The sequence below is a fragment of the Dipodomys ordii genome, unplaced genomic scaffold, assembly GCF_000151885.1.
Source record: "Dipodomys ordii isolate 6190 unplaced genomic scaffold, Dord_2.0 Scaffold22, whole genome shotgun sequence".
NCBI classification, from domain to species: Eukaryota; Metazoa; Chordata; class Mammalia; order Rodentia; family Heteromyidae; genus Dipodomys; species Dipodomys ordii.
This window is the reverse complement of record NW_012267238.1, coordinates 3,014,011-3,035,788: the sequence shown is the minus strand read 5'-3', so window position 1 is coordinate 3,035,788 and position 21,778 is coordinate 3,014,011. Positions and strand designations below refer to the sequence as shown.

General features: G+C 49.0%; 1 protein-coding gene across 5 annotated transcripts in view; it reads right to left on the bottom strand.

Moving 5' to 3' along the window:
* Window positions 1–2,022: 2,022 nt before the first annotated feature.
* Window positions 2,023–21,778, bottom strand: part of P2ry6 (pyrimidinergic receptor P2Y, G-protein coupled, 6) — a 38,937-nt gene continuing 19,181 nt past the window's right edge. For 2 of the 5 annotated variants that reach the window (XR_001174971.1, XR_001174970.1), the window contains exons 2-4: window positions 21,519–21,578; window positions 21,231–21,284; window positions 20,403–20,613 (exon numbers count right to left, since the gene is read on the bottom strand). Coding sequence is in view for 3 of the 5 variants with exons in the window: in XM_013013907.1 (XP_012869361.1) it covers window positions 3,339–4,376; window positions 5,554–5,613 (1,098 nt within the window). In the remaining 2 variants the exon portion in view is untranslated. Of the gene's footprint in view, window positions 4,377–5,162; window positions 5,258–5,553; window positions 5,642–20,402; window positions 20,614–21,230; window positions 21,285–21,518; window positions 21,579–21,778 lie in introns of those variants that run through there. The other 3 variants (XM_013013907.1, XM_013013908.1, XM_013013909.1) reach the window with 3 other exon arrangements.

Below are 21,778 nucleotides of genomic sequence, written 5' to 3'. Positions count from 1 at the left end.
AGCCTTACAGTCCCAGATGAGATTAGAAAAGAAAACTCTTCTGAGAGGCTCTAGGAATATTGGGCTCAATACACAGAGGAACATTGACAGCTGAGATTTTGAAACCAGGCCTATACCAGGAAGGGGGAATGAAAACAGCAATGCATCTACCCAGTCAGTCAAGTGGCCCAGTGAGGTCCAGGCCTCTAACATTTCCATCCTCAGTACCTTGTCAGCTATGAGAGGACTAGAAGCTTTAACTTGTATTTCAGGTAAAAGAAGTGCAGACCTCTGCATGAAGCCCATCCTTTCTGAGAACCAAGGACTTTATCTAAGGAACCTTGTCTACCCTTCAAACTAGGTCAGGTTCTCACCACCTCCCCTGACACCCATCATTTTTTAGCCATAACCACCATCCCATAAGATCTTCTCCCCAGGAACCCATGATATCTGGCATTCAGTAGGTGCTGAATTAATGCTGTACTCCCAAGCCTCTGGATTCTTTTCCATGGCAGAATGGAGTAACATCTCAAGGGAGTAACAGAATGCCTGTTACACAGTGAGTTAGAGAGGAAGGAGCTTACTGCTGCAGCTCGGACATACCCAGTTCCCTCGGCTGTTCCCTTGTGGAGTGGGAATCTCTTCAAAATGGGCCCTGCTTGCTGATTCTTGTCTTTTTTGCCAGTCCTGGGGCTTGAACTCAGATCCTGGGCACTGTCCCTGAGCTACTCTTGCTCAAGGCTAGCACTCTACCACTTGAGTCACAGAGCCCTTTCTGGCCTTTTCTGTTTATGTGGTACTGAGGAATGGAACCCAGGGCTTCATGTATGCTAGGCAAGCACTCTACCACTAAGCCACATTCCCAGCTCCCTCATTATTTCATTCACTAAACCTTGACCCCACTACCCTGGCTCCCTGTCCTCAAGTGACAAGACTTGAAGGTCTTTGTCCTGGAAGATTCTGCCTTGGGACTGACCTTCCTCAGAACTTCCTTTTTCCTTTTTTTGCCCGCCAACTCCACTTCCTCCCCTTCCTCCATACAGACCTCCTCCAGGCTTCTGTCTCCACATCCTTGGCTCCTTTCTGTCCTCCCATCCACCTTCTCAGCCTCAAGCTACACCCCCAGACCATGTCCCCTTGTCTAAAGATGCCTTCAGAGGTGTCTGCAGAGCTGCTACTCCCCTAGACCTAGACCTTGACCCCACCCCAACTCAAGTCACTGCCCAGTTCTTCACCTGGGCACACCAGGTCAGGCTAGAACCTCACTAAATGGTTAGTTTCAGCTGTGGGTAACAAAGGCCCCCTCAAACCAATGGATTTTAAAAAACAAAACATTTATTTCTCCTTCATGGTTGGAGACCCAAGCCGCTCACAGTTTCTTGCTCTACAAGCCATAAGAGCCAGGACTACTAGGCCCAGATGACAGGGAGATAGAAAGGGCCTTATCTCTAAAGTCACCACCTAGTGCTAGACATGTTCCTCTCACTCTGTATTAAAGTGCCCTGGGACACTTTGCTGTTACCCCATAAATGCAAGAGAGTTCTGAAGTGAACTTTCCATCTTCTGAAGCCAGTGCTCAGCTAAAGGGGAGGACTGATGCTGTGGTTGACATCCAGCTGTCTTTCCTTCCTAGAGCCACGAGGTGGCAGGTGAAGAAGAGGAACACAGGGTGATGAGGAAGTGTGGGTAGGCACCAAGTGGGTTCAGAGGGCTCAAGTGACTCCTGCAGGGGTTCCAGAAGGTTTCCTGAGGATGGAGCAGGGCAGTTGGGCCCTGAAGAGTAGGGCTGAAGGAGAGGGCCAGGGTATCTCAGGTGCAGAAAATGGTTCAGGCAAAAGCCTGAGGCCTTGGAAGAGGCAGGTGAAGGAGAGATGGGGTCTGGGTTCCTAACATTGGCTGCTCTGGTCTTTATAGCTTCTTTTCTAGGTACCTTTCTGCACACTAGCCCTCTTCCAGTGTTAACTGCTTCAAAACCATGCCTATCTCTTGCCCTTTTTCTTTTCTCCTCCTCCTTCTTGTGTGTGTGTGTGTGTGTGTGTGTGTGTGTGTGTGTGTGTGTGTGCATGTTCTTATGCAGACATTGGTGCATGTGTGCATACACTGGTATTGAAGTTTGAACTAGGGCCTTGAGCTTTCACCTGGCATTCTTGCTCACAGTTAGTGCTCCAGCCCAATATTTTATTGATTAGAGACAGAGTCTCTAGGACTTTTCTGCCCAGACTGAGATCTTCCAGGTCTCAGCCTCCTGAGTAGTTGGGATTATAGGCCCGAGCCATTAGCCCCCATCTTCTTTTTCAATACAAAGTTGTTGTGTATTCCACACTAGACTTGTATTTGAGATCCTTCTGTCTCCACTTCTCAAACACTGGGATGACAGACATGTGTGCTGAGGTTAAAGGTGTAAGCCACAGCTCCTTTTTCCCTTTGGGTTTCTGTACACTCAGTGCCTTCCTCCTGCTAGGAACCCTCTCTTCTAGAAAGTTCCCCCTTCCTCTCCCATGTCTGTGTACTTGCCAACCCTTGCTTTTGTCTGCAGAGTGACTGAAGAGCAGCTATTTTCCTCACTTGCACACGGGCTACAAGGCATCTTCTCCAGGACAGAGGCACACAGGAGACTGACCCAGGCAGCACTTCTGTCTGAGGATCGCCTATTTGGCCTTTAACATCTGCTTCTCCTGATCCCTCTGTACACTGCCCTTTCTTGGCTTCTGTCTGTCACAGGCCTGATCCCACTCTGTCAGGGTTGATGGCTCCAGCAGTTGGGAGCCTATATGGAACAGGGCTGGGACTGGTTCTCCTAAGGTTCTGGAAACACCCAGGCCTGAGCAACCAGATCTTCATTAAGGTTTACTAAATAAGGATATCATTCCTGTCTACCAGAAAGCACATATACAACCCTCTAAACGCAGCTCAAATGCTCCTTCCTGGAAGCCCTCACTTCCCTTTCCCATCTTCTCTCATCCATTCCCTTGGTGACTTCCAAAGCAGGCAATACAGTATACCATACAATAAGGTACAATTTCTCTGTTACAGTACACTCACACTCCATTTCTGTGAGCAGCTTACCACAGTTTTCTTAACCTGATGGCTGACTGGGAACTTCTGGAGGGCCAGGCCCAGGTCTGATGGTCTTTATCACACAGACCCTGGTCCAGGGAGAGGGTTCAATAAATAGCTGGTGAGATCTTGGTCGGGGAGAAGAAGAGGTCTAGGGGTGGCCTTACTTCATGCCCAAGACAGCTAAGTTTCAATTCTCTGTCTGGTTGGAGCTGGGAGGGGTTGTTGGGGAGGGGAGTTCTGGTCCCCTGGCCATCATAGCAAATGCACAGCTGCCCCTGCCTAGGGTCCTGCCTGTGGGTTCAGCTAGGTGGCTGCCGCTGCCACTTGGCTGTGAGTTTCTGTAGGAGTTCATGAGGCCGCCGGCGGAACTTCTGCTGGGTGAAGTAGAAGAGGATGGGGTCCAGCACACTGTTGGCACTGGCGAAGGGTCGTGTGCCTTTGTAGGCAGTGGCAAAGGCCTCTAACACTGGGCAGGAGACGCCGGGTGTAGAGCGCACAGCCAGGTAGGCTGTCTTGGTGATATGGAAAGGCAAGAAGCTAATGACAAAGACAGCTGCCACCACCACAGCCATCCGGGCGGCCTTGCCACGCCTCTCTCGAGCCACAGGCCCTGCTGGGCCATCATGGCGGCACAGGCGGCGAGCCAGGAGACAGTAACAGGCCAGCAGGGCTGCAAACGGCAGCAAGAATCCAATGACAGTGAGGGCCATGCCATACGGCAGGTAGCGGGTGGCCAGAGCAGGGGGACTCAGGTCATAGCAGACTGTGCGATTCCGCTGGGTGCCAGTGGCTGCAAATACAGCCGTGGGCAGACACTGGGCTGTCACCACCAGCCACACGGCTCCACACACCAGCCAGGCAGCACGGCGGCCCCCATGCTTGTGCCAGGGAGCCAATGGGTGGCAGATGCCCAGGTAGCGCTGGAAGCTGATGCAGGTGAGGAAGAGGATGCTGCCGTGCAGGTTGGCATAGAAGAGGAAACGCACCAGGCGGCAGGTGAGGTCGCCAAAGGGCCAGTGGTCCCGCTGGGCGTAGTTGTAGATGAGCAGCGGCAGGGAGCAGGCATACAACAGGTCAGCCAGGGCCAAGTTCAGGGTGTACACAGCTGTGCGGGTCAGTGCCCTGCGGGATGCGAAGATCTGGGCGATGACACAGATGTTCAGTGGCAGGCCGGCTGCCAGCACCACTGAGTACACGGGTGGCAGCAGCAGCCATTTGAAGTCCTCTTGATAGACGCAAGTAGTGGGCGGCATTGTAGGGGGTGTGTCATTGTTCCACTCCATGGCTACCCAACTGGGACTTCTGTACTCAGAGAGTCTGGGAAGACAATACACACCCTGTGAATGACATGGTCACTAAACATTCAGTTGGCCTTCTCGCTCTCTTTTGGCCTTAATCTCTCTAGCGGGACCATTTGGGTACCAACTTTGTCATTTCCTGTACCCACTACCCCATGGTGGCCCACATAGCCCTCACTGTAAAGAAACATAGAATACAATAATTTACTTTCCTAATGTACTCACATGCAGGGCACTGGTGGCTCATGCCTGTAATCCTAGCTACTCAGGAGGCTGAGATGTGGGGATCATGGTTCGAGGCCAGCCCAGACTGGAAAGTCTGTGGGACGCTTATCTCCAGTTAATCTAGGAAAAGCTTGAAATGGAGATGTGGCTCAAGTGGTAGAGTGCTAGCCTTGAGCAAAAAGGAGCTCAGGAACAGAGCCCAGTCCCAGAATTCAAGCCTCAGGACTGGCAAAAAAAAAAAGAAAGAAAGAAAGAAAGAAATATATTCATGCCTGACCTATGTTAATTGTAACCGCTTGGTACATCACCTTTCTAATAACAATAAAAACAAAAATTAAGGCCAGGCACAGGTGGCTCATGCCTGTAATCCTAGCTACTCAGAAGGCTGAGATGTGAGGATCACAGTTCAAAGCCAGCCCAGGCAGGAAAGTCCACGAGACTGTTTTCTCCAATTAACCACCAGAATTCCAGGGCGCTGGGGCTCAAAGTGGTAGAGCACTAGCCTTGTATAAAAGAGCTCAGGGATAGCACCCAAGCCCCAAGTTCATCTCACAACTGACAGTAAATAAATAAATATAAAATAAAATAAAGATAAATTACCTTCTTAGAGAACTTCTAGTCATCCTTCAAAATCCGGATTAAATGTCTCCTCTGTTAGTGGAGGTTGATGGACTTGGGTTTGAATTGCAATTCTGCTGTTATATGATCTTGGAGTTAGTGATTTACCCTTTCTGAGGCTCAGTTTCCCCCATCTGATCAATCAGTGTGTTCACCTCTCAGGAATGTTATGTGGCAAACAGCACTAAATTGTACTACCCAGGGCTTCCCCGGGGCACCCTGCAGCCTGTATTCATGGGGGATTCGGCCTGTGTTGCATAGACCAAAGACCTCCTGAGAAGTACGAGATTTTCTGCTTTCTCTGTGTCTTAGAGCCAGGCCTAAGATCTGGGTAAACTATTTGTTCACCCAAAGGAGTATAGCAGTCACATACCGAGATCTCACTGACGGCAGCTTCAACTTCCTCAGACTGAATTTCGCCTTGCAAAGCCATGATTACTTTTTGGTCACCGTCTAGTTATCTGTAAAATAGGGGAAAGAGAAGATGAGAGCTCCCTAAAACCTCTTTCCAATTGACCTGAAGATACCAACGTGATTCAAGCAAAGCATGGATGTTACAGTACCCCCCCTTGTGGCCATAGAGAAAATAGCTTCCTCAAAGGCAAATGGGTGAAGCCCCGGCAGAATTAGAAATCCAGACACCTTGAGGGGCAGGAAAGTCAACTCAATTAGTGAATTAGAAGCAGAGCCAGAACCGGAACCCCTCAAGCTAGTTCAGAGGAGATGCTTAGTCCACAGGCATGAGATGTAGAGGTTATAATGTGGCTTCAGAGCTAAGCATGCCTGGGTTGGAATATTGGATTCCCTGCTATGTTGAGTGCTGCAGTTACTCATCTTTTCTGGCCCTGTGTCATCAATAGTACAATGTACATGGGCCTGACATGTGATTGTATCCTGTTACTTGATACCACCTTTCATTGGTTCAAGCTGGGTTTGGGGGTCTAGCAGTATAAATGTCTCTTAGGGAGGGTTTCATGTTGGGGAGAGGGTGTCTGACTCCACTAAATACTCCTGGGTAATGACTATAGGGAATTTACAGTTCAAACCCAACGACCTATAAAGCAACCCCTTTGAGAGAGGGAGTTCAGTCCTCTCTTCTCCCTATTTTACATATGGGAGAAACTGAGGCCTAGAACAAAGTATTAAGTCCTGCAAATGCACCCAGAGGGTAGAAAAGAGTTGAGGCTGAGTACATGGACTCTGGTCCATTCAAATCCCAGCTCTGTCCCATGTGTGACCTGTGTAGCCTTGGGCATATTACTTAACCAGACACCTCAGTTTCCTCATCTGTAAAATGGGATAACGTGGCACCTGCCTCATAAGGTTGTTGTGAGGGCTAGCACCTGGCACAGTGCTAACTGTTAGGTATTCCTTTTGCTTGTTGGTTGGTTTTGAGACAGGATCTTGTAGCCTAGATTGATCTCAAACTCAAAATCCTCCTCTTCACACTTCAGAGTCTGAGTAATAGGTGTGTACCATTATGTTCTTTCTTTTCTTTCTTTCTTTCTTCCTTTCTTCTTTCTATCTTTTTCTTTCTCTCTCCATCCTTCCTCTCTTCCTCCCTCCTTCCCTCTCTTCCTTCCTTCCTCTCTTCCCTCCTTCCTCTCTTCCTTCCTTCCTCTCTTCCTCCCTCCTTCCCTCTCTTCCTCCCTCCCTCCCTCCCTCCCTTCCTTCCTTCCTTCCTTTCTTCCTCCCTCCCTCCCTCCCTTCCTCCCTTCCTTCCTTCCTTCCTTCCTCCCTCCCTCCTTCCCTCCTCCCTCCCTCCCTTCCTTCCTCCCTCCCTCCTTCTCTTCCTTCCTCCCTCCCTCCCTCTTTCCCTCCCTCTCTCTCTCTCTCTCTTTCTTTCTTTCTTATACTGATACTTGAATCCCAGGGCTTCATATTTGTTAGACACTTGAACCATGCCCCTAGCCCTTATTAGCTGTTCTTAACTGTGAATACTAAATAAGGTTATAGAATTTATTTGTATTTTTTGTGTGCCTGTCTTGGGGTTTGAATTCAGGGCCATCCCTAAGCCTTTTTTTTTTCTCAGAGCTAGTACTCTACCATTTGAACCACAGCTTCAGTTCTGGATATTTTTTGATGATTAACTGGAGATCAGAGTCATACAAACTCTTCTGCCTGGGCTGGCTTCAAACCATGACTCTCAGCTCTCAGCCTCCTGAGTAGCTAGCATTATAGGCATGAACCACCAGTGCCCACCTATCTTATATGCTTTTTTTTGTCGGTCGTGGGGCTTGAACTCTGGGCCTGGGTGCTGTCCCTGTGCTCTTCAGTTCAAGGCAAATGTTCTACCACCTGAGCTACAGCGCCACTTCCTCCACCTATCTTAAAAATTTTAAAACAGTACATCAGAGACAAACATTTCTTCTGAACTTAAAATTTTATCTTATTTATTTATTTTGTGCCAGCATTGGAGCTTGAACTCAGGGCATCTTGTTTTTGCTTGGCTTTTTAGCTCAAGACTGGCACTCTACCACCGGAGCCATAGCTCCTCTTACAGATTTTTGCTGGTTAATTAGAGATAAGAGTCTCATTTTTCTCTGCACTTTTCTGCCCAGCTGGTTTCTAACCTCCATCCTCAGACTCAGCCTCCTGAATAGCTAGGATTACAAGCATGAGCCACCAGTGCCTGGTTTTAAATTTTAATGTAATTATTTTACCTCAATTCTGGAGAGAATGATAGTGTTTGGATTCTCTGGTAGTACCCCATGTCCAATATCACCTTGGTTATGGAGGATTCCTCTGAGCCTTGTCAGAGCTGTGTGATGGAGATGGGGTGGGCACATAAGGAAGCTGGAAGCTGCAGGAGGGCCCCCCAGCAGGCCAGGAAGGCAAGATCAATCAGTATAGTCTGCAAGAGTTCCTTCATTCATTTCTGCTTTCACTCTTTCTTTCATTTATACATCGTGTTCATTCATACATCTTACTGTTTGCTAGTACAGTAGGTAGATGCAGGGGGTGGGTGTATACACAGTTGCACACGCAGCTACAGATGTGCTAGTCTGAGGGAGAGACTATTGCGAGCCACTGGGTGAAAGGAGCTTTTCCAGGAAGAATGAAGGCCCCTGGCCTGAGGGAGATCTCCATGGGTGGACATGGACATAATGATCCCTAGTTGCAGACAGGGAGAGACAGGCAGGATCTGAGAGGAGATCAGCATGGGTGGAAGGATGCTGTGTCCATGAACCTTGCTTTGGGAAGCCCTGACACTTCTTAGACACTGCCCTAGAGGTGGCTAGAGACTGGCTCCCTGGTGAGGTAGGAGCTAAAGAGGGTATCAAGGGAGCTGTCCTGTGTCCCAAGGGCCAAGCCAGGAGAGGCAGGCCAGGATGCACCAGATCCCCATTCACTGAACTTTCTGAGGACTGAAGAGTGATTGCTCTCCCCCTCCTGCAGGGCCTGCTTTACTTCAAGGTAGCAGCTTGCATTGGCTTTGTCACCAACGGGTAGGCCCTAAGTTCTGCACCAGCTCAAACCTCAGCCCTTCCTTGGGCTGTAGCTATGCTGCCCACATTGGCTCTCAGGACAACCTTCCCATGTCCTTCTGCCCTTGAGGAAACATCTCAGCTTCTGTCCTGATGCTCAAGGCTCTGCTCAGCCATCCAGCCTGGTCTGAATGACCCCAGGTCCATTCTGCTTTCTACTCTTTCCTGCCCTTCTCTTCCTAAGACACAGAGATGGCCACACAACCACTGGCAGTGGAGATCTGGTGCCCTGTCTGTTACCACCACACAAAGTGCCATCCAACTCCTCTGTGTTCAGACACCTTAAGTATTCATCAGGTTCCAAATCCCTTCATGCTGCTTCCTCCTCTGAGCCCCTAGCTAGGTGGAATCCTTCCTCCGGGCTCCCAATTCTGTGGGCATCCCCTAGATCATCACCATCTCCAGCCTGCCTGCCAGAATCACAGTAGCTTGACAACAGCTACCCCCACCCCACCCCATCCCACACTGGTCTGCAGCCCAACATGCACCAAGACTCACATGCGACCTCCTGTCCCAACAGCAGCACGGTTATCCCAAATGCATTAGAGCCAAGAGAAGCCAGACACACTCTGGACTCAGTCAGGCGGCCACACCCCTTACAGTGGACAGCTTCCTCTGCTTCCTGGCAGGGCTGTCTCTGACTGAAATAGTCTCCCTCACTACCACCCCCTAGCACCTTGGTCTAGCTTGGCGGAAATTAGACCTGGAAGAGCCAAGAGGAGGAGAATAGGCATCCTTCCCAGAACCCCTGCCCCAGCCTTGGAAAGAGAGAGATGAGGAAAGAGGGACAAGGGAGGATCACAGGCTTCTGGTCACCAGATTCACAGATCCAGAAGTTTCTTTCTACACAATGGGCTGGGGAATTAGAGTTCTCATTGCTCCTTTTACAGCAAGGTCACTGGGAACCCATTTATTTGCTAATTCATTCCTTCATCTATCAGCCTTTTTTCCCCCTCCTCTCTCTCTTTGATTTAACAGCTCCTTTACCCACATGGTCTTCTTACTTTTCTACAAAGCTGGTGCTTATGCAGCTTCCTGCCCCCTCTTTCCTTTCCTCTTTTTTTTTTTTTTTGTGCCAGTTCTAGGTCTTGAACTCAGGGCTTGAGCACTGTCCCTGAGCTTTTGTGATCAAAGCTAACATTCTACCATTTAAGCTACTTACAGCTTTTTGGGTGATTAATTGGAGATATGAATTTCTTGGAAGCTGGGTGCTCAGGCCTATAATCCTAGCTCCTCAGGAGGCTGAGATCTGAGGATCATGATTCAAAACCAGCCCCGGTAGGAAACTGTGAGACTTTTGTCTCCCATAAACTACCAGAAAAGCTGAAAGTAGAGCCATGGTTCAAGTGGTAGAGTACTAGCCCTGAGCAAAAAGAAGCTGAGGGACAGTGCCCAGGCCCTGTGTTCAAGCCCCAGGACTGGCAAAGAAAAAAAGTCTCTTAAACTTTCCAGCCTGGGCTGGCTTTGAACCACAATCCTCAGATCTCAGCCTCTTAAGTAGCTAGGATTACAAGCATGAGCCACCAGCGCCTAGCCCCTTGTTTTCTTCTGTCCTCATCTATTGAGCACCTTCTGTATGCCATGAGTTCCTCCCTCATTCCCCGCATTAGCAGTCACTGCCTCTTCTACACACAGGCCCAGGGTTCACAGGGAGTGATGGTGGGGGATGGGGAGCAATAAGGATGTGACCCCAAGTATTTCTCCTGAGTGAGAATCTTTTTGCCGGGGTGAGGGTCTCCCTAGAACCTCCTCATCACTAACCAGGCTTTGGAGCTTTTAGAGCAACCAGGAGGTGAGTGACTCCTCACTGCCCCCTGGAGGCCAAATCTCCTTGTCTGACCTAAACTTGTGGGACCTGGGAGGTCAAGATGGCCTGGCTTTTCACCCAACAACCAGTCCCTTACTGGGTCCCCCAAGATGATCTCCTGTGGCTATGTCCTACAAGGATGATCATTATCTATCCCAGCAACTCTGAAAGCCCCTAGCCGGGGCTTGTTTCAGACATTTGGAGTCTTAATTCCTGCCACTGGGTGTCTTCTCCTCAGTGACTTTGGCCAGGAGGTGGCACCAGTGGACAAGCCCAGAAGAGCCAGCCTTCAGAGAAGGCCTTGACAGGGCCTCCTGGAGGGGCCATCTCTGGGCAATCTCAGGATGTCCCTCAGCCTTTCTTTACTTACCTTCTCAGATAAGCATGGCCTAGCCCTCAGATACTCACCTTATCCTGTGTGGATCATAGAAGCCCGGGTTACATTGCCAGGGAGCATTGCCAGCAGGCATAGAACCAGTGTGAGCCCTTGGGTAGAGACCCTGGGAATGACCCTCCTGACATCAGTCATCTACTGCCATATCTACACCATCAGCAGCCTTTTGTCCTGCAGAAGGACAGCCTCAGCTAGTTTTATATTTGCAGACAAGAATAACCATGAAGTTAATTCTGTTAGTAGAAGCAGCTGAAGTTAGGCAAAGGAAGAACTAACTGGCAAGGTCAAAGCTTTTTGTGTTACTTAGATCCTATGGTCTCAGGATCCCTTTATATTCCCACAGGGCCAAAGCTTTCTGAGGAATCAGGAGCCTGTCAGCCAGAGGCCAGAGCTGGAAGACTGAGTCACTACCTGCCAGTGGGGAGACAGAAAGCAAGCAGACACACTGGACCTGGGCAGACGCTTCCTAACTTTGACTTGCCTGCCTGCTGGGAAATGAAGCCTGGAAAGCCCCTTGCTGGGCCCCTGGCCTCTAAGATTAGCAGCTATCAAGAGCACAGGATGGCAGAGGTCAAGACACACCTTCCTTCCTGTGAAGAGGCCGACGGGTTAGATTTTGCTGCCAACTTGCTGTGTGACCTGGGGCCAGTTACCTATCCCTGTCAGGCTCCAGGCATCATCCAGCTCTGATGCTGGGTAGCATCTGGGCCTGGGGCAGGGGTATGCCTGGCATCCACCTCAGGCCAGTCTGAGGCCAGGTTCCTGATACCATCATCCAAGGCCCCACCTATAGGCCTTTGGGCCCCACCTGTGTGGTATCAGGCTGGCCACAGGGAGGACATGAGGGATACTAGCATCTTTTTTCACTTCTTGTTTTCCACTTCCCCTTCTCATCTTCTGCTTAACAGGAGTGAAGCTGGAACTGAAACTGCCATCCATTGTGAGTGCCAGGAAGGGGAAGCTGCAGCTTGGGGGGCCTCAGTGGGGTTTGGGGTGTGAGTCAGGGCTGTTTCCCTTCTTTCTCTTGGTCCCTTCAGATTGAGCAGTAGGGTACACAGGCCCCCCCTCAACTTAGACATGTGGCTTCATTGAGCACAATATGCCAAACATTGCACAAAATGACTTCATTCACTCTTTCTCTAATAGTACTGGGATTTGAACTCAGGGCCTCATACTTGGTATAGGCAGATTCTCTACCACTTGAGCCACACCTCCAAATCCGTTTAGACCATGCTCAATTTTCTTTTTTTTTCCTTTCCTTTTCTTTTCTTTCCTTCTTTCTTTTCCTCTTTCCTTCTTTCTCTCTCTCCTTCCTTCCTTCCTTCCTTCCTTCCTTCCTCTCTCTCTCTCTCTCTCTCTCTTTCTTTCTTTATTCTTTTTTTCTTTGCTGGTCCTGAGGCTTGAACTCAGGGCCTGATGCTGTCCTGAGCCTTTTTGTACTCAAGGCTAGTGCTCTACCACTTGAGCCATAGCATCTTTCAGCATTTATTGTAGATAAGATTCTTGTAGACTTTCCTGCTCTGGCTGGATTTGAACTGTGATCCTCAGATCTCAGCCTCCTGAATAGCTAGGAGTACAGGCACAGGCCACTGGCTCCTGGCTTTTTCTTGAGATACAGTTTTGTTAATATTTTGCCTAGAGGGTGTCTAACTGCAATTCCAACTCCGACTCCCAAGTAGTTAGGCTTAGAGGTCTAGTCTTCCCAGCTAATCTCATTTTTACAGTTCTCTGAGGAATGTGACTAGGGAGTTAATGCTCACAGAGGCCCTGGCGGGTGCAGGACTTAGAGGTTATAGCTTCCTGGCCTTTACTGGGGCTCCAGCTCCTCCACCCAACCCTCTCCCATGTCCCTTGGCTGAGGCCACTTGGATATCCCTTCAAGAAGGAGCCTGCTGTTTAGCCTCAAGAAGCACAGTTGGCTTCAGCCTGCTGGTGCCTTCAGGGCCCGCCCATCCTCCCTGATAACCAGGCTCCAGACAGTGGCGGGAAAGGATGGCCCAGGTCCAGCTGGTGGCCTTCCCTGCAGCATTGTTCTGCCTCTCCTCATTCTTCCACCCAGTTCCCAGACCCCTCTCATGATGACAACCCCTCACATGTTTCCTGGGGCTGGGGTGGGGGGAAGCTCCTTCCTTTGGAGTCTTGAGATCTGTGAGGGTGGGCCTGTGTGAGAGAGATGTAAACTCCTCTGGTTCTGAGAGCCACCTCCACTGGGAACCTGGGGCTCCATGCTGAGGATTTTGCTGGATAGTTGGGAAGAAGAGGGGTCTCCCTGGGGTTCATGAAGATGGCAGAAAGGACTGCTAGAGCTCCTGTGTGCCAGCCACTGTCCTTGGCACTGGAGAGGAGATCCACAACTAAAGCCAAGCAGAGGCAGAGTGGAGAGATAAGAACGTACAAACCCCTGAGAATGTCTGCTTGCAGCCATGCTTAAAGCTTTACCTCCTGCTGAACTTTTTAGTGGGAGAAGCTGATCATTTCCCTTTTTGTCTTGGCCTGTTTGATCTAGGATTGCGTCAGGCAAAAACAGGCATCTTGCCTCTAGATCTGCACCCTCTTCCTCCTCCTTTCTCACAGCTTTGGGCTAGAAGCCCACTGTCCCTGTGTGGGAGGCTGGCACTGGACACATAGCTGAAGACTGTCAATAGAGAGCAGCTGGTGACACAGGGACTGCTAGATTAAGATTGGTTTCCCAGGGAACAGCCATGAAGACCCCAGTTCACTTCCCATGATGCTCCCAGAGACAGCACTTAGTGGTCTCAGCAGCGCTTGCAAAGGACAACAGAAGCTAGGAAGCCTCAATCCTAGGTTCCTCACTCACTTCCTGTGTGACTTAGGGAGGTGGCTTTGCCTCTCTGAGTCTCATTTTCCCGTGCTACTCACTACTTACTTCCTTGGCTAGTCAGTGGATGCCAGACCCTGAGCTCAGAGCTGTTGCTTTAGGATCCCTGTGTGATAGACTGTGTTGTCTCCACATCACAAATGAGAAATCAGGCTGCTCTGGTTTGGATATGAAGTATTCTTTTTTTAAAAAAGTCTCATGTATGGGAGACCTGCTCCCTAGCTGGCAGGTAACTTTATCAGTGCGTTTATCCATTCATGAGTTCATAGCTGAATGAGCTGATAGGAGGCAGAGCCTGGCTGGAAGCAGGTTAATGGGAATTGTCTTTGAAGGGCCTTTCTCGTCCCCTGACCCCTTTCCCGTATCCTTGTCTTCAGCCTTATTGTCTCTGCCAGGAGGTGAGCAGCTTTCCTCTGCCCTATCCAAAATGTTCTGCCTCTCCAAAGGCCTTCAGCCGTGGGGCTAAGTGACCCTGGACTGAAACTTCTGAAACCACAGGCCATAATAGAGGTTTGTGTCAGCTGACTGATACAGAGACGTAGGGAAAGCTGGTGACTTGCTGCCCAAGGTGACACAATGAGTCAGTGGTGATCTCAGAGGAAGATGCAGCTCTGAGTAATAAGGTGCTGGGAAGAGAGGTGACACTCTTCCGTATAGGAAAACTGAGGCCAGCAAGATCAGCCACCCACCATGACCCTCTGCTTCTCAGGAATAGAAAGACCTGAGATAAGCCCAACACCAAACAAAAAACAGAGTGCAGAAATCAGGAAAGAGAAGCCAGCCCAAGCCAAGAGTCCATGTCAGGCAAACTTTCACCTTTCTCTAACTTTCTGTTTTTGTTTTTGGGTCTGGTCGTGGGGCTTGAACTCTGGGCCTGGGTGCTGTCCCTCAGCTCTTCAGCTCAAGGCTAGCGCTCTACCACTTGAGCCACAGCGCCACTTCCGGCTTTTTTTTCTTTTTGCTTATATGGTGCTAAGGAATTGAACCCAGGGCCTCAGGCATGCAAGGCAAGCGCTCTACCACTGAGCCACCTTCCCAGCCCCTTTCTCTAACTTTCTTTGGATCTAGGGACATGGTTTGTTTTCACAGACTCCCGCTTCCAAAAGCACTGGGAAATGTTGAATGATTGGATCCAGTCCAGAAAGATGAGCCATAGGGCTCTGTCCTTGGTGCTGCCTATTCAATTATTATTATTTCTTTTTAAGATTTTTTGTCTTAGCCCAAGGAATGATGGCTTATACCTATAATCATAGCTACTCAGGAGGTTGAGAGCCAGAGGATTGTGTTTTGAAGGTAGCCTTGACAGAAAAGTCCATAAGATTCATCTCCAAAGTGACCAGCACAAAGCAGAACCAGAGGCATGGCTCAAGTGGTAGGGCACCACTAGAGCAAATGTCAGGCCTCAAGTTGAAACCCTAACACCACTTGAAAAAAAAAAGCAAAAATCTTTGTCCAGACTCCATCCTCAGGGGATTAAAGGGCATGGCTGTGGGAATAAGCACCCCTAAGCCTGCCTGCATCCCCAACTCTGACCTCAAAAAGGGAAGAACACCAGCACTGCCTGAGTGTTTATGGTCTATTTCATAAGCAGATACAAGGTTGCAAGTAGCTGGAGAGGTTTACAACTCTCTGTCTATAACTGGAGAGTCTTAAAGGACCTCCTCACCTCTAATAAAAGATACACCAAGGATGAGAGGCCTTAGATCACTGACTTGGAGCTCATCCACTCCCCTGAGAGATTCTTGAAGCCACCTGATGGCTTGGCAGACCCCAATTTGTATCCTCCCCATAACAGGGCACCCATTTCCCTCCCAGGCTGCTGTTTCTCACCTTGAGAAAGCATTCTGGGCGCCTACCTGCTGGGCTGAAGATCTGCAAATAGTCACCAACTCCCTTCTCCAAGGGGACCTGCCAGAGACCAGCTGTCCCAGAACACCCTGTGGACATTGTCTCATCTGTCTTGCTTAACTTCCCTCATTCCCATGTTTATGGGAAACCAGGTAGTGGAGCCTATACATACTAGCTCAGTAGTCAGGGTTGTGACTATTCCCAAGTCTGAGTAGCTAGTCCTGGCTTATTTTCTGACTGGAACCTGCAAGAAGGGAAGTATTCTTGTGTGTGTGTGTGTGTGTGTGTGTATGTGCGCGCGTGCACGTGCGTGCCCATGCACATGCCATTACTGGGGCTTCAACTCGGGGCCTAGGTGCTAACACTTTTCCTGATCAAGTCTAGCACTCTATCACTTGAGCCACAGCTCTATTTTTGACTTATTTTTCTGGTTAATTAGAAATGAGTCATATGGAATTTCCTGTTTAGGCTGGGTTTGAACAGAGATCGTCAGATCTCAGCCCCCTGAGTAGCTAGGATAACAGCTGTGAGCCACTGATGTCCAGCTCTTTACCATTTTGAGAGAAGGAAATTGGGGCCCCCAAAGCTTACTAACTTTCCAGGGCTACTAATTAGCTTATGGTCTTCTTTCTACTGGGCTGGACCACCTTCTACCAAACCTCAAAGTCTCCAAGTGAACCATGCTGGATGTTTCCCCTCCTTCACACTTGTGTGTCTGTGTCTCTGTATGAGAGAGAGAGAGAGAGAGAGAGAGAGAGAGAGAGAGAGAGAGAGAGAGAAAGTACACTGGGGTTTGAACACTCAGGACCTCATCCTCGCTAGGCAAATGCTGCCCACTTGAGCCACACCCCAGACCTTAAAGATCTTTTTTATTCTGGGGCTTGAGCTCTGGGCCCCATCTCTGCCCCTGACCTTGTTTTTGCTCAAGGCTAGCACTCTACCACTTGAGTCATAACTCTACTTTCAGCTTTTTTGGTACTTTAGTGGAAATAAAAGTTTCACAGACTTTTCTGCTTGGGCTGGCTTTGAAACATAATTCTCAGATTTGAGTAGCTAGGATTATAGGCTTGAGCCACCAGCACCCAGCTAAGATAATTTTTTTTCACAAATATCCTAATTTTTAGTTTGTTTTGTTTTTCTTCCTCCACCAGAACATAACCTCCACTAGTTTCTTCATTTTCCCCTACTGTGGCATATCTAATAACTAGGACAGAGACTGATACATGGTAGATAATAAATACATGAGTGGGCTGGGAATGGGGCTTAGTGTGCTTGCTTAGTATGCATTAAATCCTGAGGTTTGATTCCTCAGTATCACATAAACAGAAAAAGCTAGGAATGATGCTGTGGCTCTAGTGGTAGAGTGCTAGCCTTGAGTCAAAGAACCTTAGGGACAGTGCCCAGGCCCTGACTTCAAGCCACAGAAGGGGAAACAAACAAACAAATAAATAAATAGTGAATGGATCCCATGGCTTGTTCAAAAGAAAGAAGACCCAGAGGTGGAAACCTAATCGTAAATATAGACTTGGCTAGAGGCTGTAGCGCAAGGTGAAATTTGTACTCAGAGTATGTTTATTGGGCATTGGGAGTAGATACATGGAACCACTAAAGTCACCCCCTGGGGCTCTTTGGGTGTTTAAAGAATTAGGCTGTGATCATTAAGAGATGTATGACTACAATGAGAAAGGTGATCAAAAAATATATTTATTACGACATTATTTGATAGCAAATGGATGCAATAAATGTCCAGCAAAAGGAAAATAAAATTTCATAATTGTATGATAATTATATGACAGAGCTAGGGGCATAGCTCAAATGGAAGGGGCTACTTCTTCAGCTTGCTCGGGGTCTTTGGTTCAATCCCCCAAACTACTCAACATAGATATCTAGCCAGATACAGATAGATAAATAAATAAAATGATGCAGCAGTTAAAAAAATAAAGAATTGGGCTGTGAAGGGTCCCAGCTGAGGGGACAAACTAGCAGCTTGGTGGGGCTGAGCTGCTCATCTCTGTCTCTCCACTGGCAATATCTCAGGTCCTCCCTGAGTCCCTCTCCTCCCCAGTCCCATCCACATCTCCCAGCACCCACCAGTGGTGGGAGGTTTAGGGCTTCCAGCTTGCACAAAATTACTCTGTCTATTCCACGTCCTCTTATTCAGCTCCCTTGGTCCAGCAGCTTCCTGGCATCTCTACCATGCCAGCCTGCATCTCTACCCAAGTGGCCCATACATAGCACCATCACCCTGATCCATCCTCACTGTGGTCAGAGTGTGATTGGAGGAAGTGACAGATGGTTCTATGGTCTCACTGCTCAGGCTGCTGGCCCACTGGCTGCTCCCAACCAAATTTATTTTAGGGCCAGTTACTGGGACTTGAAGTCAAGGCCTGGGTTCTGTCTTTTAGCTTTTCAGCTTTTTCCTCAGGGCTGGGGCTCTGCCACATCTCTACTTTTAGCTTTCTTGAAGGTAAGAGCCTCTTGGACTTTCATGCCTGGGCTAGCTTTGAACCTCAATTCTCAGGTCTCAGCTTCCTGAGTAGCTAGGTTTACAGACATAAGCCACCAGTGCCTGGCTGCTCCCAACTTTTTGCCTGGCCTGGGTCAGCCTCTCTTCTCTGTCTTCTATGCCTTGGTCATATTTCTGTGGTCAACCCTACACCCTTCACCCCACGAGACCTCATTCAGTTTTTTCAGAGCAGAGCTATTTCAGGGTCACCTTCAACTTCCTCTTGCCTAACCAACTCTTCTGTTTTTACCCCCATTCATCTCTCCTCCTCAGCTCCAGGCAGCTGGTTCCTTCCCCTTAGCTCACTCACCCATCTCAGCAAAACCTCTTTCCTGACCCCTCATGCCTCTCCAGCTGTGTCTCTTCCTCCATCATCCCCCATCTCTGGGAGAGTCCTACACTTCCTCTTTGCACCCACTTCTCACGCTTGAACTCAAGCCAGGACAGAGCAGAGAGCCTTTGGAACCAGCTGAGGGAAGATTTATAGACATCTATCCCCTAGATGAGGTTGGCAAGAGGGGACCAATGAGCCAGCCATCATCTGAGCTTTATTGTAAGGAAATTTCCAGTGACTTGACATCCAGGCCTGAGGGAGAAAAGGCTACTGGCAATGACTGCAGTCTGGACATCCCAAGTATCACTTAAGGCTGGTGCCGGGCTGGACAGGGAGACCGTCTTGGTGGCTTCCAGGAAGGGGCTGGAAGGTGAGCAAGGCTTAGGATGGGCTGTAGTACAACTGGAAAATCTGTTTTGAGGGTCTGGGGAATTCTGAAGAGGGCAGGAGGGGCTGGCTTGGATGGCACTTTTGCAAAGCATATGACATTGGTTCAAGAAAATAGCAATTATTTGTATCATAGAGTAGGAGGCCATAATCATGGCAGGAGAGGGTAGCACGTTGGCAGAACTTCCTAGTATACAAAATATAAGGAAGCTGTCTCTCCTCAGAGCACCAGCCTATGCAACTGGATTGAACACCCATTCCTGGTATTCATAGTCACCCATCACTGATCACCCATTATCTAGTACCTATCACTGATCACCAATCATAGATCAGTCACCTATCACTGATCAATCACACTCATCACTCATCACCGTTGTTTTGGTAAAGCTCTCTGTCCCCCATCCCTGGTTTTGCTTGGCTCTATAATTTATGAGCAATGGCTTTACCGCTCTCTGCACGAGTCCTTAATTATGAAATCCTATGAACAACGGCAGCATTATCTGAGGCTCAAATGAAATAATGGACCCAGATTAGCCCATATCTAGTGCACAGTAAGAAATCACTCAGCTGACAACTTAACATTACTCTTAGTTGTATCGATGGCTGCCTCGACTCATGAGAAATGTCCTCCTTTGCAACCTTTACTCATTCATTTCTTTTTCTCTGTTCTACATGTACTCATTTCATGTGCATTTGCAGGGAGTCTCTTCCTGAGTATGCAAGGATTTCTCAGGAATCTGCGTTCTTTCCTTTGAGGACCTCCCAGCTGATGAGAAAGATAGGTGAAGATGGAGGCCCAGTAGTCCCCAGGAAGACAGAAGAGGCCCCTATTCCTGTCTGGGATATCAAGAAAGGCTCTCTGGAAGAAATGATGTTTTGATGGAGGTGGACAAGAAAGGAGAAGGTGTTCTGTCCAGAGGCTTGTTGGATATGTGAGGGCTGGGGCAACTGCAAGAGTTTTGTCTTCAGGTACTGAAGGGCGTGGCAGAGGGAGAGGTTGAGGGGAGTTATCAGACCCATTTCCCAACAGGCCTCTAACTCCTGGGCTGTGAATTTGGCCCTCACATTGTAGGTGTCAGGTTAGGCAAGCCCTTGACAGTTTCTAAAGTAGGACAGGGCACATCAAATTTGGGAATTAGGAGGCTGTGTGTAGAGTCCAAGACAGAGAAAATGGAGCCTGAAGTGGAACCCTGGATATGGGCAGGGAGACTTTGGGACCAGCTGATTGTAGGACTAAGTTAGGTGCCTTGAATGCCAGATTCATAGCAGTCTCCTCTCTCAGCTCACTCTTCTGCAAACCCTTTCTATTAGAAAGACAGAATGGACAGGGAAGTCACAAATGCACAATTCTAGCCTGCAGGTCACAGATGGGAAGCTGAGGCTCCGAGTAGGCAAGATGATGTTGGGGCCCTTAGTGTGTCTGCTGGGAAGACTCCATGTCCCTGTCCCATGCTCAAGCTCAATGCTACTGTCTGGCCTTCCTCTCCTGAGGATGCAAGGCCAGGCTCAGATGGCTGGGGGCTTGGAGGAGTCTGAAGATGACTCTCTTCACCTGCCAGATGCTCACAAGCCCTTGCATATTAGACCAAGGATGCGGGGACATTAAAGCTCTTTTTATTCACACTTCTTGGCAATAGAACAGAGGCATTTGGCCCTGGGGTAGCACATCCATTCAGGCACAGAGATTGGGAGGGTCAAGGCAACTGGATTCACGAATCCTAAGGTCACTCAGCTGCTGCAGGGTGGAGTTCCAATGAGATCAGTGTCTGCCCTCCTACTGGCCCTTGTGCCCAGCACTGTCCCCAAGGGGTACTTCTCTTCCATTCTAGCCTGTGATAAAACAGGAAGGAATCATGTGCCATCTGCTCCAGAATACTGAGGACCTGGGCTGGTCTCTTCCTGGGTGGAGGAGGCCAGGCTCCTTCCTGCCTGAGGGAACTAGTGTATAGCTCAGCTAGCCTGTGCCCTGGTACTCAGGCTCCCAGGCTCTCAAGGTAGGGAATCCTAACTCTAGACTTCTGAGCTTGCAGAATTTACTAAGATTGAGTATTTGCTCTCCTTCTTGAACCAGATCCTACCCAGGGTGGGAATGGGTTGAGAAAGCATACAGGATAATACGGTAGACACGGTTACTGTTTAAAGAAGTCAGGGACCTGCTGTCCTTCATGTAAGGTCCGCTCCTGGGTGGAGAGCAGACTCCACCCTCCTCGCAGCGAAGTCTCCGCCCAGTACGTGCATTACCTAGGCAACTGGCACACCTGGAAGAGGTCTCATCTGCATCTGCTGAGGTCACATCTGGATTCAATGTGGCCACACCTTTCCCTGCTCCTACCCTAGATAAGGCCTAGCTCAGGGCCAGATGCCCTCTTTTCCAGGCCTTTCCCAGACCCATGGAGTGCCAACATGGCCTGGTGCCAGCAAGAACGATTAATAAACCTACCCCTTACCTGAATACCACGTGCGTGGCGTGGTTCTTATTCGGCCACCTCTTCTTTAAAAACCTAATACTTCATACAAGTTGTCATGTCCAAAACGAACTTTACAACTTGGCAGGGGGGGTGGGGAAGGATTGGTGGGGAGAGGGAGGCTGGGAAGGGATGGGAAGGGTAAACAAAGGAGGAGGCTACAATGCTTGATAAGAAATGTACTCACTATCTTGCCCATGTAATTGTAACCCCTCTGTACAGTATTTTCACAATAAAAAATGATAAAATTTTTTAAAAAGAAAAAAAAACCTAATACTTCAATCCCTGCTGGGCAGGCTGGAGGAGTAAGGCTGGCTCACTGCTCTTTTCCTGGTGGGAAAATGGAACAATCACTGTTGCTTACACTCTCCACCACGTTCTGCTTACGTTCCCATCTTGTATGCCAGTCCATCCCCTATCTGTAGCCTGCCGGGCTTCTGCTCAGGAGAAATCTGATCTCATCACTTCCCTTTCAAAACTCTCCTTAGTTTCCCAGTATATAAGGATAAAGGCAAACCAGTGTATAAGGA